At 41.1% G+C, this 17244-nt stretch overlaps 1 protein-coding gene across 1 annotated transcript in view; it reads left to right on the top strand.

Moving 5' to 3' along the window:
* GABRA5 (gamma-aminobutyric acid type A receptor subunit alpha5) overlaps positions 1–13188 on the top strand; it is a 78870-nt gene extending 65682 nt beyond the window's left edge. Inside the window, exons 11-12 of the mRNA XM_061181830.1 lie at positions 2425–2636; positions 12889–13188. Of these exons, the coding sequence (XP_061037813.1) occupies positions 2425–2636; positions 12889–13188 (512 nt within the window). The remainder of the gene's footprint in view (positions 1–2424; positions 2637–12888) is intronic.
* The last annotated feature ends 4056 nt before the right edge of the window (positions 13189–17244 follow it).

Genomic DNA, 17244 nt, shown 5'->3' with positions numbered 1-17244 from the left:
TGCTACGGTATTTTCACAAGTCTCATAAAGTACTGTTTTCTATGTTATCAGGCAGTTTTCTTTGAAATGTGCATGCCACTTTAAAATTAACTCCCAAGTGGCAGTCAATATGTTACATGTGATATGATAGTAATAGATTAAATGTATATAAAATATAATATATATTACCTTATGTATATATAAATATAATATATATGAGATATATGTATGTATGATACATGTATATATGTATACATATATATGATAAGAATTTAGAACATTATCTGACATCCCTGAGACATAAATCAAGTTTAGCAAGATCTAGCTCAGGAGGTACCTTAGCACAGCAGACATGGTTGAGTGTTTGACTTTTACGTGGAAGCTCATTTCATCAAAATCAATGTTAGAAGTAATTTTGTGGGTCAGTCGTAATGGATGCTCACATCTTTCTAAACTGTAAAGTACTATTCCCGCCTCAGCTTTTCCTATTGCACTGTCCCTTCCAAAGAAGGAAAGCGTGCCCTGCATTTCCTGCCAACGCTCCTGTAGGTGGAGGAAGCCGGGGGGGCTTGGGATTTCCAGTGAGGGCCCAGGATTGCTCCTGTTCAACCATCTCTCTACCTCGAGCCACATACCCAGCTTCACCTGCCTCACCTGATTTAGCTTCAGGAAGGTGTGGAGGTTGGCTTGTGGCCAGGCAGTGCTCCCCCAGCTCTTTAGGGGCACATTAGTAGGAGGGCAAGGAAAAAAATTTAGTTTGGAGAATGCCCTATGTTCCAGTCTGCTTCCTCTTAGAGATTCTCAAAGCACATTAGGATGTTAAAGGACTCAAGGAGACACAAGAAGCCTGTTCAAGGTCACACACAGAACACTTCTCTCCAGCACATGATTAACTGGATTTCTGGATTAACTGGATTTCTAAGAAAAATCAAAGATGACTACTGATTTCTCATTTAGCGTTAATTCCATGCACAGTACCATGTTCAGTGAGGGTATATAAATACCTCTGAAGGATGACACTGAATGAAGACTAAGCTGCTATGACCACCCGCAACATGACACTCTTTTGGTGCTCTTTCCTGAGGCTGCCCTAACAAAGTACCACACACTGAGGGCTTAAGAAATTAACTGTCTCACAGTTCTGGAGGCTACAAGTCCAAAATCAGCAGAGTTCGTTTCTTCTGAGGGCTGTGAGGGAAGGCTCTGTTTCTGGCCTCTCTCCCAGTTTCTGGTACTTCCTCGGCTTGTGGCAGCATAATTCCAGTCTTCACGTGCTGTTCTCCCTGTGTGTGTGTGTGAGAGAGAGAGATACCAGTCATATTGGATTAAGGCCTACCCTAATGACCTCATTTTAACTTGATTACTTCTGTAAAGACCATATTTCCAGGTAAGGTCTGGAAAGTAAATCTGAGGTTCTGGAGATTAGGAATTCAACCTATGCATTTGGGGGGGTGCACAGTTCCACTCATAACAGGTGTGTTGCACCCCCACCCGATACACATATGTGCACCTTTTTGCAAACAAAACTGTAGTAAGAAGAAAGACACAGAGCATGTGGAAACTACATGGGCTGTAAGGGTTCAGCAGACCTGGGTCCCAGTACAGGTTCTCATTTGCCAGCTGGCAAATTTGGGTACATTACTATTTTTAAATCTTTAAGCTCCTCACTTGCAAAATGGGGATAATGACACCCATCCAGAATGTAGCTTAGATCAGAGTTTGGCCCTTAGTAGACGCCCGTTAGAGGCTCATCGTCACCTTCCGAGGATCCAGACTTCCTTTATGGTCACTGCAAATTTCCCCAGAAGACAAGGCAGATGGCTACAGGCATCTTGCATGGCAGCATTGAGGTGGCCCAGATCCTTCTTAGAGGCAGTGAAGTGCCAAGACCCAGATTCAGATGTGGTGCTTCTGTTGTACTCCGGTCATCGGAGTCTGCAGGCTGCGTTAGTCCATGTGAAAGCAAGCCTGTCTCATCAGCTTTCTGGAGCCCACGACTTGTAAGGTGCACAGTGAGTCTTTGTGAAGCACATTGTTAGAGCGGTGGGAACGTTCTTGCCCTTCTCAGCTGGACTTGCCTTGGGGCCACTAAGATGCCCCACTCCTCTGACCCATCCTTGTTGAGCACCAGCTCTCTGCAGGGTCAGGTCAGGACAACGGGGACACAGTTAGGGTATGTGTATGAATCATACCCAAATCCCTGCCCACCTCGATTTATGTTCTAGAAGAAGGAGACGATTGACAAGGTAAATAAACTAAGCAGTGTTTTAAATGCTATGAATGTGTTGTGCTGTGAAAATCGTAGAGGGAGAGGGAGACCTGGGCTGGGGATTAAAGTGATAGTTCCTTTCTTTCTTTGTCATGTTCAGGGGTGTTATACTGGGGTCCAGTGCTGGTGCTGATCCTTGTTCCCATTGTCCCCACCCCTGTCATTGACAACCACAGGGGTGACCACGGTGCTGACCATGACGACCCTCAGCATCAGTGCCCGGAACTCTCTGCCCAAAGTGGCTTATGCGACGGCCATGGACTGGTTCATAGCCGTGTGCTACGCTTTTGTGTTCTCTGCGCTGATCGAGTTTGCCACCGTCAACTATTTCACAAAGCGAGGCTGGGCCTGGGACGGCAAAAAAGCCTTGGAAGCAGCCAAGATCAAGGTACTAACTTCATTTTCCTCCGTACTCCAGAGAAAATGTGCCTGATTTTATGTCCAAATATAAGACCAGGTGTTTCTTTTCCCGACATCCCTCCCCCTGAAAAATGATTTCTTCCCTTATACTCAAGGTCCTTACAAAGTCTTATAACAACAGGTCTTGTTTTACCTTTGTTTTGAATCACCAGCTTCATTCAAGGGAAAGGTCTGATGTCAGACCTATTTTGCTAAAGTACCTTCTGTCTGTTCAGGGACTATTTATCCAGTTTTGAATGGTACAGTCAATTCTTCTGCTCACTCTTGCCACTTCACCATGCAGCGTGTCTTCTGCAAGGTGGCTTGAAGGTCATGAAGGGAGCATTTGAATTATTGGGAGTGACACAACAGGCAAACATACCTAATTCCACTGACTAGATGATTTATCTTGCTTAAACGATGCACATGAGTTATTGTGGGAAGCATTTCTCTATTCAAACCAATTAAGTGCTGAGTATTTAGAGGGAGGTTGGTGCCTGAATCTAAAAAATATTTGAAGAAAAAAGGTTGCACAACATTCCAACCTGAACCAGGTCCTTGGGGAAAAGAAAATAATATACATGGAATAGAAAATAAACAGCACATGGTAAAGTGCTAATTATGCCACATTTAAAACAAACAAGTCCTTTGCTCTGAGAGAGGAACAGGCTGGAGTTATCAGGGTAGACTTGAAAGTGAAACTTCATCTGTCCTTTGGAAATCATCATGAAGGAAGTCTAGAAGGCCCTACCGGAGACTGTGCCCCAAACACGTGATGACACCAGGATACTCTGCTGCTGCTGAGGGCACTCAGTTGTGCACACCCACGGCCCCACACCTGCTTTTTGCATTCAATGTTGTTGTTCCTTTCTTGTGAAAAGTCAGAAGTTCTGACTTGACCTGGCCTATCGGATTCTTCCCACCTCCAAGCGCCATGAGTCCACTCCCATTCCTGGGTTTCAGTCACGGAAGAAAGACCCACTTCCAGGCGTAGCTCACCCGGAGGGAGGAAAGCCTAGTGGGACCCATTCCAGGCCCCTCAGGGAAGAAGGGAAGGGAGGAGATGCCTGGGAAGGGCCTTGACAAACAGGAATCTCATGAGGGGGTGTGTTTTGGGGGATGATGGGGGACAGGAGTGAGCTGACCGCAGCAGGCAATTGGTGGGGAGCTGAGAAAACATGGCAGAGGCAGGGCGTCTTCAGACTGTGGGAATTCTGGACTGAAGTGTCCCAACAGACAGAACCATGGAGGATGTTTGTTGGGGGACATGGAGTCTGGGGAGAGGGGCTTCCCGACCCCAAACACTGTGTTGCCAGGAAGTAAATGTTTGCTACGGGCCTGGAGACGGCCTCCCTGAGCCTGAGCGGGGCAACCGCCTGGGAGGTGCTGCAGGAATTGAGGCCATCAGGCTGGTGTCTGTGAGTCTAGGAGGAAGGTGGAACCTGGGGGCAATGGAGAGTCCTTGAAGGTTGTCGAATGGGCTGTCATCATCGTCAGCCACCTTGCTTGCTCCCACTCAGCCTCACTGTCTTTATTACTCGTCACAGACCTGAATGCAGACCTGGAGGGAGAGGAGTGCATGGAGGTAACTGACTCATCTAATCCCAGATTAGCACTGATCTTCTAGAAGACTAGGTGTTGTCCCCCAAGGCTGTGGTGCTGGGGATCCCATCCCTTAGGCCAGTGGAGGCATCGGGGCATCTGCAGGTATCCCGGCAGGCAAGTCATACTGTTACACACGGTGGTGAGCATGAATAAGTAAGTATAGCGTTACTGGCTTTTACTTAGAAGTGGAGAAAATTTGAACACCGGACTGTGTTCACCATCGTTACCTGTTGGGGTCTTCAGAGTTGGGGGTGCAAGGTGGTTTTTAGGGGTGAACACCTGTGAAAGGACACAGGAAGAAGTTGAAGTTGACCATGTAGGGAGCTGTCTGCCCTCAGCTGGGCAGCAAGTCGTCCCGGAAGGAGGACAGAGGCCCGTCTCTGGACCACTGTGGCCATCCTGAGTCCTGTTCGAAACACCCACTTCCGAGACCCATCATTCTCTCCTCCAGTGTCTGCTCTGTCCTGGTTACACCCAGAGACAAAGGTCGTGCAAACCATTGAGGTAGCTAGTCCATCATGCTGATGGGCTTCTTCTGGCAGCCCAATAGGTGTGTGTGCATGGCACCGCGGGGGCTGCAAAGAACCGTACCATTTCTGAGGAGTGGCCCACAGGCCCTGCTCTGCTCTGACGCTGTGGTCACCCTCACTGGCCCCGGGGTCGTTGTGCTCCCTGCATCTGGGTACATATGCACTCTTATTCCACCTCACTTTTCACTGCTTCTTCTTGCTCCTTCTCCATGCACTTCCTCTCTGCTTTTCATCTTTCACATATTTTTTTTTAACATCCTTATTGGAGTATAATTGCTTTACAATGGTGTGTTAGTTTCTGCTTTATAACAAAGTGAATCAGTTATACATATTCATGTATCCCCATATCTCTTCCCTCTTGCGTCTCGCTCCCTCCCACCCTCCCTATCCCACCCCGCTAGGTGGTCACAAAGCACCTAGCTGATCTCCCTGTGCTATGTGGCTGCTTCACACTAGCTATCTATTTTACATTTCGTACTGTATATATGTCCATGCCACTCTCTCACTTTATCCCAGCTTACCCTTCCCCCTCCCCGTATCCTCAAGTCCATTCTCCAGTAGGTCTGCGCCTTTATTCTGTCTTGCCCCTAGGTTCTTCATGACCATTTTCCTTTTTTTAGATTCCATATATATGTTAGCATACGGTACTTGTTTTTCTCTTTCTGACTTAATTCACTCTGTATGACAGACTCTAGGTCCATCCACCTCACTACAAATAACTCAATTTCATTTCTTTTTATAGCAGAGTAATATTCCATTGTATATATGTGCCACATCTTCTTTATCCATTCATCTGTTGATTGACACTTAGGTTGCTTCCATGTCCTGGCTATTGTAAATAGAGCTGCAATGAACATTGTGGTACATGACTCTTTTTGAATTCTGGTTTTCTCAGGGTATATGCCCAGTAGTGGGATTGCTGGGTCATATGGTAGTTCTAGTTTTACTTTTTTAAGGAACCTGCATACTGTTCTCCATAGTGGCTGTATCAGTTTACATTCCCACCAACAGTGCAAGAGGGTTCCCTTTTCTCCACACCCTCTCCAGCATTTACTGTTTGTAGATTTTTTGATGATGGCCATTCTGACTAGTGTGAGATGATATCTCATTGTAGTTTTGATTTGCATTTCTCTAATGATTAATGATGTTGAGCATTCTTTCATGTGTTTGTTGAAAATCTGTATATCTTCTTTGCAGAACTGTCTATTTAGGTCTTCTGCCTATTTTTGGATTGGGTTGTTTGTTTTTTTGATATTGAGTATAGTCATTTATACAATGTTGATTCTTCCAATCCAAGAACATGGTATATCTCTCCATCTGTTTGTATCATCTTTAATTTCTTTCATCAGTGTCTTATAGTTTTTTGCATACAGGTCTTTTGTCTCCTTAGGAAGGTTTATTCCTAGGTATTTTATTCTTTTGGTTGCAATCGTAAATGGGAGTGTTTCCTTAATTTCTCTTTCAGATTTTTCATCATTAGTGTATAAGAATGCAAGAGATTTCTGTGCATTAATTTTGTATCCTGCTACTTTACCAAATTCATTGATTAGCTCTAGTAGTTTTCTGGTAGCATCTTTAGGATTCTCTATGTATAGTATCATGACATCTGCAAACAGTGACAGCTTTACTTCTTCTTTTCCGATTTGGATTCCTTTTATTTCTTTTTCTTCTCTGATTGCTGTGGCTAAAACTTCCAAAACTATGTTGAATAATAGTGGTGAGAGTGGACAACCTGGTCTTGTTCCTGATCTTAGTGGAAATGGTTTCAGTTCTTCACTTTTGAGGACGATGTTGGCTGTGGGTTTGTCATATATGGCCTTTATTATGTTGAGGTAAGTTCCCTCTATGCCTATGTTCTGGAAGGTTTTTATCATAAATGGGTGTTGAATTTTGTCGAAAGCTTTCTCTGCATCTATTGAGATGATCATATGGTTTTTCTCCTTCAATTTGTTAACATGGTGTATCACATTGATTGATTTGCGAATATTGAAGAATCCTTGCATTCCTGTGATAAACCCCACTTGATCATGGTGTATGATCCTTTTAATGTGCTGTTGGATTCTGTTTGCTAGCATTTTGTTGAGGATTTTTGCATCTATGTTCATCAGTGATATTGGCCTGTAGTTTTCTTTCTTTGTGACATCTTTGTCTGGTTTTGGTATCAGGGTGATGGTGGCCTCATAGAATGAGTTTGGGAGTGTTCGTCCCTCTGCTATATTTTGGAAGAGTTTGAGAAGGTTGGGTGTTAGCTCTTCTCTAAATGTTTGATAGAATTTGCCTGTGAAGCCATCTGGTCCTGGGCTTTTGTTTATTGGAAGATTTTTAATCACAGTTTCAATTTCAGTGCTTGTGGTTGGTCTGTTCATATTTTCTATTTCTTCCTGGTTCAGTCTCGGCAGGTTGTGCATTTCTAAGAATTTGTCCATTTCTTCCAGGTTGTCCATTTTATTGGCATATAGTTGCTTGTAGTAATCTCTCATGATCCTTTGTATTTCTGCAGTTTCAGTTGTTACTTCTCCTTTTTCATTTCTAATTCTATTGATTTGAGTCTTCTTCCTTTTTTTATTTGGTTTATCAATTTTGTTTATCTTCTCAAAGAACCATCTTTTAGTTTTACTGATCTTTGCTATTGTCTCCTTCATTTCTTTTTCATTTATTTCTGATCTGATCTTTATGATTTCTTTCCTTCTGCTAACTTTGGGGTTTTTTTGTTCTTCTTTCTCTAATTGCTTTAGGTGTACAGTTAGGTTGTTTATTTGAGATGTTTCTTGTTTCTTAAGGTAGGATTGTATTGCTATAAACCTCCCTTTAGAACTGCTTTTGCTGCATCCCATAGGTTTTGGGTCATTGTGTTTTCATTGTCATTTGTTTCTAGGTATTTTTTGATTTCCTTTTTGATTTCTTCAGTGATCTCTTGTTTATTAAGTAGTGTATTGTTTAGCATCCATGTGTTTGTACTTTTTACAGGTTTTTTTCCTGTAATTGATATCTCTTAGCGTCTCGTAGCATTGTGGTTGGAAAAGATACTTGATACGATTTCAATTTTCTTAAATTTACTGAGGCTTGATTTGTGACCCAATATAAGATCTATCCTGGAGAATGTTCCAAGAACACTTGAGAAGAAAGTGTATTCTGTTGTTTTGGGCTGGAATGTCCTATAAATATCAATTAAGTCCATCTTGTTTAATGTATCATTTAAAGCTTGTGTTTCCTTATTTATTTTCATTTTGGATGATCTGTCCTTTGGTGAAAGTGGGGTGTTAACCTCCCCTACTATGATTGTGTTACTGTTGATTTCCCCTCTTATGGCTGTCAGCATTTGCCTTATGTACTGAGGTGTTCTTATGTTGGGTGCATAAATATTTACTATTGTTATTTCTTCTTCTTGGATTGATCCCTTGATCATTATGGAGTGTCCTTCTTTGTTTCCTGTAATAGTCTTTATTTTAAAGTCTATTTTGTCTGATATGAGAATTTCTACTCCAGCTTTCTTTTGATTTCCATTTGAATGGAATATCTTTTTCCATCCGCTCACTTTCAGTCTGTATGTGTCCCTAGGTCTGAAGTGGGTCTCTTGTAGACAGCAGATATACAGGTCCTGTTTTTGCATCCATTCAGCCAGTCTGTGTCTTTTGGTGGGAGCATTTAATCCATTTATATTTAAGGTAATTATCGATATGTATGTTCCTATTCCCATTTTCTTAATTGTTTTGGGTTTGTTATTGTAGGTCTTTTCCTTCTCTTGTGTTTCCTGCCTAGAGAAGTAGCTTTAGCATTTGTTGTAAAGCTGTTTTGGTGGTGCTGAATTCTTTCAGCTTTTGCTTGTCTGTAAAGGTTTTAATTTCTCTGTCAAATCTGAATGAGATCCTTGCTGGGTAGAGTAATCTTGGTTGTAGGTTTTTCCCCTTCATTACTTTAAATATGTCCTGCCACTCCCTTCTGGCTTGCAGAGTTTCTGCTGAAAGATCAGCTGTTAACCTTATGGGGATTCCCTTGGATGTTATTTGTTGTTTTTCCCTTGGTGCTTTTAATATTTTTTCTTTGTATTTAATTTTTGATAGTTTGATTAATATGTGTCTTGACGTGTTTCTCCTTGGATTTATCCTGTATGGGACTCTCTGTGCTTCCAGGACTTGATTAACTATTTCCTTTCCCATATTAGGGAAGTTTTCAACTATAATGTCTTCAAATATTTTCTCAGTCCCTTTCTTTTTCTCTTCTTCTTCTGGGACCCCTATAATTCAAATATTGGTGCATTTAATGTTGTCCCAGAGGTCTCTGAGACTGTCCTCAGTTCTTTTCATTCTTTTTTCTTTATTCTTCTCTGCAGTAGTTATTTCCACTATTTTATCTTCCAGGTCACTTATCCGTTCTTCTGCCTCAGTTTTTCTGCTATTGATCCCTTCTAGAGAATTTTTAATTTCATTTATTGTGTTGTTCATCACTGCTTGTTTGCTCTTTAGTTCTTCTAGGTCCTTGTTAAACGTTTCTTGTATTTTCTCCATTCTATTTCCAAGATTTTGGATCATCTTTACTATCATTATTCTGAATTCTTTTTCAGGTAGCCTGCCTATTTCCTCTTAATTTGTTAGGTCTGGTGGGTTTTTGCCTTGCTCCTTCATTTGCTGTGTTTCTCTGTCTTCTCATTTTGCTTAACTTACTGTGTTTGGGGTCTCCTTTTCGCATGCTGCAGGTTCATAGTTCCCGTTGTTTTTGGTGTCTTTCCCTAGTGGCTAAGATTGGTTCAGTGGGTTTTGTAAGCTTCCTGGTGGAGGGGACTAATGCCTGTGTTCTGGTGGATGAGGCTGGATCTTGTCTTTCTGGTGGGCAGGTCCATGACTGGTGGTGTGTTTTGGGATGTCTGTGGCCTTATTATGATTTTAGGCAGCTTCTCTTCTAATGGGTGGGGTTATGTTCCTGTCTTGCTAGTTGTTTGGCATAGGGTGTCCAGCACTGTAGCTTGCTGGTCGTTGAGTGGAGCTGGGTCTTGGCGTTGAGATGGAGATCTCTGGGAGATTTTTGCTGTTTGATATTTTGTGGAGCTGGGAGTTCTGTTGTGGACCAATATCCTGAACTTAGCTCTCCCACCTCAGAGGCACAGCCCTGATGCCTGGCTGGATCACCAAGAGCCTGTTAGCAGCACCAGGAGCCTGTCAGCCACATGGCTCAGAGTAAAAGGGAGACAAAAAAGAAAGAAAGAAAGAAGAAGATAAAATAAAATAAAATAAAATAAAAAATTATTAAAATAAAAAATAATTATTAAAAAAAATTTTTTTAAGTAATTAAAAAAAAGAGAGAGAGAAAGAAGGAGAGCAACGAAACCAAAAAAACAAATCCACCAATGATAAAAAGCGCTAAAAACTATACTAAAAAAAAAAAAACCAGACAGACAGAACCCTCGGACAAATGGTAAAAGCAAAGCTATACGGACATAATCACACACAGAAGCATACACATACACATTCACAAAAAGAGAAAAAGGGAAAAAAAATATCTACATCGTTGCTCCCAATGTCCACCTCTTCAATTTGGGATGATTCGTTGTGTATTCAGGTATTCCACAGACGCAGAGCACATCAAGTTGATTGTGGAGATATAATCCGCTGCTCCTGAGGCTGCTGAAAGAGAGTTCCCTTTCTCTTCTTTGTTCGCACAGTTCCTGGGGTTCAGCTTTGGATTTGGCCCCACCTCTGGCTGAGGGTGTCTGCTCCCCGCCCAGACAGGACGGGATTAAAGGAGCAGCTGATTAGGGGGCTCTGGCTCACTCAGGCCGTGGGGAGGGAGGGGTACAGAATGTTGGGCGAGCCTGCGGTGGCAGAGGCCAGCGTGACGTTGCACCAGCCTGAGGTGCACTGTGTGTTCTCCTGGGGAAGTTGTCCCTGGATCACAGGACCCTGACAGTGGCAAGCTGCACAGGCTCCTGGGATGGGAGGTGTGGATAGTGACCTGTGCTTGCACACAGGCTTCTTGGTGGCTGCAGCAGCAGCCTTAGCATCTCATGCCCGTCTTGAGGGTCCGCGCTGATAGCTGCAGTTCGCGCCCGTCTCTGGAGCTCCTTTAAGCGGCGCTCTTAATCCCCTCTCCTCACACACCCCGGAACAATGGTCTCTTGCCTCTTTGGCAGCTCCAGACATTTTCCCGGACCCACTTCCAGCTAGCTGTGGCGCACTAGCCCCCTTCAGGCTGTGTTCACACAACCAACCCCAGTCCTCTCCCTGCGATCTGACCTCCGAAGCCGGAGCCTCAGCTCCCAGCCCCCACCTGTCCCGGCGGGTGAGCAGACAAGCCTCTCGGGCTGGTGAGTGCTGGTCAACACCGATCCTCTGTGTGGGAATCTCTCCACTTTGCCCTCTGCACCCCTGTTGATGTGCTCTCCTCCACAGCTCCGAAGCTTCCCCCCTCCGCCACCCACAGTCTCCACCCGCGAAGGGGCTTCCTAGTGTGTGGAAACCTTTCCCCCTTCATGGCTTCCTCCCATTGGTGCAGGTCCTGTCCCTATTCTTTTGTTGCTGTTTTTTCTTTTTTCTTTTGCCCTACCCAGGTACGTGGGGAGTTTCTTGCCTTTTCGGAGGTCTGAGGTCTTCTGCCAGCGTTCAGTAGGTGTCCTGTAGGAGTTGTTCCACATGTAGATGTATTTCTGATGTATTTGTGGGGAGGAAGGTGATCTCCATGTCTTACTCTTCCGCCATCTTGAAGCTCCCTCCCACATATTTTTAATGGTTAATATATTTTCTTTCTTTTTTTAAAAAAAACCGTAGTCACCAGGCTGTGCATTACATTTCCTGATCTTATTTATCTTACAACTGGAAGTTTGTACCTTTTGATCACCTTCACCCATTTTGCTCCTTGCCCCCCGACCTCTGGTGATCACCAATCTGCTCTCTGTATCTATGATTTCAGCTTTTTGTTTGTTTGTTTGTTTTGTTTAGATTCCACATATAAGTGAAATCATATGGTATTTGTCTTTCTCTGTCTGACTTATTTCACTTAGCACAATGCTCTCAAGGTCCATCCCTGTTGTAAATGGCAGGATTTTCTTCCTTTTTTATGGCTGAATAGTATTCCATTGTGTTCCAATGTGTATTCTATTGTGTGTGTGTGTATATATATACATATATATATATATATATGTATATATATACACACACACACACACACACACACACCCCACATTTTGTTTAACCATCTATTGGCAGACACTTACGTTGTTACCATATTTTTGCTATTGTGAATAATGTTGCTATGAACAAGGGGATGCAGATATCTTTTTCAGATAGTGATATATCTTCTTTAATTATTCTTATGTTTTCCAAATTTAATTTAATGAGATTATGTTACTTTGGTAAAGGAACAGAATTTTTCCCAACATTCTATCATGCAAAATTTCAAACCTACAGAAATGTTGAAGAACTACAAAATGAAAACCTGTCTACTATTAACATTTTACTGAGCTTGTGTCATCACCACCCATCTATCATTTATCTATCTATCTATGTTACCTAAAATATGTCTATCCATTCATCCAGCCACCCATCCTCAATCCATCTGTCAATACATCTTATTTTTTGATGTATTTCAAAGTAAATAGTACATTTCCCACTAAATACTTCAGTAAGCATATCACTAACTAGAGTTCAATATTTGTTTACTGTTTGATTCTTTTGGAGCAAAATTTACATGGTATGAAATGCACAAATGTTAAGGGTACTTTTGCTGAGGTTTGATGAACATGTTCACCTGTAAAACCCAAATCCCTATCAAGATAGAGAACATTGCCAGCACTCCAGAAAGGTCACCATGCCCCTTCCCAGTCCATTCCTGTCCCCACCACAACAAAGGTAACCACTATTCCGAATTTTTCTACCATAAAGTATTTTGCCTGTTCTAGAATTTCACATCCAAGACTGGCCATGTGGGGTTCTAGGCTTAGAAGTCTGTGGAAGGCTGCCCTCTGCCAGAGCTAAGCTGATACCCCTCTCTGTCTCTGTCTCTGTCTTTATGTCTGTCTCTGTCTCTCTCTTTTGACAGATAAACCTTCAGAACCTTTAGAAGTGAACTGACAGCTGCCTGCAAATGTCATGCCCTTAAATTTTTTATATTTTGCAGAAAAAGGAGCGTGAACTTACACTAAATAAATCAACAAATGCTTATACTACTGGGAAGATGACCCACCCCCCAAACATCCCAAAGGAGCATACTCCTGCAGGGACCTCAAATGCCTCTTCAGCCTCAGTAAAACCTGAAGACAAGACTTCTGAAAACAAAAAGACTTACAACAGCATCAGCAAGATTGACAAAATGTCCCGAATTATATTCCCAGTCCTGTTTGGCACTTTCAACCTAGTTTACTGGGCAACATATTTGAATAGGGAGCCAGTGATTAAAGGGGCTACCTCTCCAAAATGAGCTGCCATGCTCCCAAACTCCAAGACAGCCATACGTTCAGTGACGGGCACCAAGGAGAGGTTGAGCTTGGAGGACGTCCCTTATTTGGGCACTATCTTTCAGGAAATTTTTGCATGTTTAATAATATGTACAAATAATATTGCCTTGATGTTTCTATATATAATGTCAGATGTTTCAAAGGTGTCACATTGATAAATCAAGCCACTTTCTAGAAAAACAGGAGACAATGGCTCTGACACTCAGATGCTCAGTATCTTACATTGATAGTTTACAAACAGGTATATTTTTAACTGTTCCAAGTGTTACCTAACAATGTTTTTTATACTTTGAATGTCATTTCATACAAATTTTCCCAGCAAATAAATATTTTAGGAAATACTCCATGATTATTACTTGACCAACTCTCACAAGAAACAAATATCACAAAGAGCACATTTTTCATTGAAAAAGAAACTGTGGGCATTTATGTACAAAAGTAATTGCCTTTGATAATTCTTACTGTTCTGAAATTAAAAGTACTGCATGCTCTTATGTTAAGAAATAGAATAAACAAATATTTATGCAGACATTTAATAACAGAAATATATGGTATGTTAGATTAACAGATACAATGTTTCCCCAAGGAAAAATTTAACTGCTTAAAAAATATTTTTGGGGGGGGGAGGTGGGAATGAAACTTACTTCTCTCCCTCAGACTCCCCCCACTAACTGAACAATGACCAAGAAAGAAAAGATCTTAAAACAAAAAGTAGTGTGATGACAGTCTTGGCATTTGGCCTGAGCATCCACTGTCTGAAACACTGACCACACCTCACTGCAGCCAGTGTGTAGTGCTTCAGTGGTGAGAAATTGTAAATGAGTTATTTTCCATTTTATTTCCCTGTATGTTATTTCATGATTGACTTATTGCTCTGTTAGCTTTTGTATATGAACCTTAAATGTTCATTAAAAAATAAAAAATAAACTGATCTTGTGGATAAATGTCATATTTTGAAAAATATTTCATATTTTGGTGGGTGGATTGACTCGTTTTCTAAAAATGATGTAAAGGAAACCCATCATGAAATTGCTTGGGAAAAAGTTTCTCACTTGGCTGCTCACCTCTGTTCCAATCTAATTCTTCTGGGTAGTATGTAGAGAGAAAGCTGACTTCAACCACAGTGAGGTGAATAGGTAGAATTGGAAGTTCTTTCCATCACATACAACTCCAGGGTGCAGTGCCCTACGGGTCTCTGCTTGATAGAGCTCTACCTGAAGGTGTTCCCAAGGTGGGTGCTTGCTGTGGGCAAAGTGACTGCTCAATTCTCCATGGCTTTCCTTTTGCTGTTTGTAAAGAGTGATACAAAGAACTGCATGTGGACCAGCTACTTACTGTTAGAAGAAGTATCCAGGAACAACATGTATAAAAGGAACAGTTTCTGTCTCCTCTATGACTTATAAAAGGGAAATTATGACCATTAGCAAATGGTATCAAAATTAAGCCTGCCTAAATTGACTACTTCATGGTACCTAATTCTTAAAAACCCATCCACCTCACCATGTTTGGTGCACACAGACATGGTCATGGCCATGGACACACATATAGGCAGATATTCCGAAGTCTTTCATCTTAAATAACCAGATAAATGCCTATAGCATACATTCACTGAAAACTCCAAGTACTTATCCTGAAAAACCTTTTCACAGGATTCAAGATCGGGTATTACATTTTATCAGAGTAGTATGAGAGATGCACAGAACTACTACATTTTTCAAAAAGACTGGTGCCCATTTTTGGCATCCCTCATTCATTAAATACACAGAGGTTCCATTGCCGCTACTCAGGCTCTCATAATAGAAAGGTAAAGGTCAACAAAAGGGGTGCTCTTAAAACTTCATGCAAGAAGCATTTCTCTGTTTCAAATGGTGCTATATTTGTAGAATGATGTTTGTGCTTTCCATTATACCACAGCATAAAATCGGCCAAAACCAAAGGCAGACGTGAAGCTGACTATGAAGCTTCTGTTTTCATTTACTGTTTATTTATATTTCTCTTACATTCTTTACAGTTTAGCCTTGCACTGTAGTTTGGAGGAAAATATACTATAGGTTAGAGCTAAAAGGCTACACATACAAATGCTCACTTTAAACATCTCAATCCTAACGGGAAATGATATCTTCCATATCAGGTTGCAATAATTTTCTTGACAAGTTCTAGCTTTTGTTACAGGAAACCCTGGGAGCCCTGCTAGGTGAATTCCAGTTTGAAGATATAACTACTGCATTTACATGCTGCTCAGCCTTAAATCTGACGAATATTTAGTGAAAAAGGTCATATCAGTTTTCTGCTGATTTTGTATTATAGATATTTCAGCGTTTGTTATTTTTAATGAGGACATAATGAAGAATCACCTTGGGAAAAATGACAACAAGGCAAGAAATAAAATTTTTTGAAAATAATTATAAATTACAGTGCTCTACTTTTAGAACCAGAGTATTTAAATGTATCTCCTTTGACATCAACATAAATAGACAGAATATTCTAATAAGTCAGCAATCAGTATTACTTCTCTATTACTTAGGAAGCGATGGGTCTATTTAGGGCAGGCTATGGCGAAAGTTGACCTAAATGTTTATATGCAACAATAGTTTCAGGTATTTTGAGAGTAACTATCAAAGCTAAAATGGTACAACAACACCCTGCATTGAATATTGACAAGGAAGTTGTAAATCTTATCTATTTGTTATGTTAATGCTTTATAGGAATAATGCTGTATGTCTCCTTTGTGATAAGTTAAGGGAATTAGGTAAGGTAAATGAGAAACCTCTATTTTACAAATAAGGATACCGAAACCCAAAGAGGTTAATCTATTGGCTCAAATCATTAGGAGAAAATAGATTTCAGTTCTCATAGTTTCTAAATCTGGGTTCACAACACCATGTAGTTTCTTCCAGATGGAAGTTGATTTAGAACAAAAATGTAACCTAAAATGGAAAATCTTGCTTTAAGCACTGGTTGAATGATAAGAATGCCCTAGAGAACATTTTTTACACTGAAAACGTGACCTTTAAGTCTGTTACTTCTTATATAAGATTTTTGTGCTTCTGTGATCCTAGAAACTTCTCTTGATAGAATGGACCTGTCACAGTAACACTCTCCCCATCTGCGAGAGAGACAGAGAGAGAGAGAGAGGAGGGAGCAAGGATGCAGGGAGGGAAGAGAGAGAGAAACACTGATTGACTAGAACCCCGTGTTTGGATGCGATTGCTCCTTTCAGAGCACCCACGTAAATGATTACGGTGACTGCAAGGAGCGGGGAGTCTACATCAAGGGGAAAGCATAACTACGATGGCACAGAGTCTTCAATCAATGTTAGCCTGTATTGTAAGAACTAGCTTCAAATCAAAAAGAACTTTTTAAAAAAAAATTGGAAATGCCATAGTTCTCTCAGTGAAAACAGTAGTTTAAATATTTAAAAATTAGTCTTAATGTCTTTTTTACAATACTAGCACATCTGGGACAATCAATGCCATAAGCAAACATGGTGAGGATTTGAATATGAATTACTACTCTGATCATTGCAATTACTTGTCAGGTTTGCAGTGATGTAAGGTAATGCTTTTGAAGTGTGCAAAAAGGTTCATTTCATCAAAGATTTGCATGATTATCTGTTTGTCAATGTCATTTTCAATAGACTGTCTCAACTCCAGTCTTAGTGGCTCTGTAGCTTATTTTAAAATGAGCATGGGTTCTTTATGGAAACTTGTGATTGAAAAATATTTACTGCTTAGAATTTTCCTAATATAAAAGTCTGAAGAAATGGGTTTCCCTTAGTTTTACTGAGTTCAGATCGAAAGACAAGTAAAACCAAAGATCAGATACTATATTTTTCAATGCATGGCCTTAAAAGGAAAATTTGAAATGAGGTTTAATTTACTCAATATACTAAGTTAAGCCTAATTTATTATACATTCTTCATGTTGCTACCACTGTCTCCCTAGCAGCCAACACTATTCCAGGCCAGTGACAGGTGCTCAGTGAATCTAAATTGATGGAGGGAATGAATACCGGAAAGT

This window comes from Eubalaena glacialis, chromosome 2, assembly GCF_028564815.1.
Source record: "Eubalaena glacialis isolate mEubGla1 chromosome 2, mEubGla1.1.hap2.+ XY, whole genome shotgun sequence".
Lineage (NCBI taxonomy): Eukaryota > Metazoa > Chordata > Mammalia > Artiodactyla > Balaenidae > Eubalaena > Eubalaena glacialis.
The sequence above is the reverse complement of the archived record's forward strand: the minus strand, read 5'-3'. Positions and strand labels throughout refer to the sequence as shown.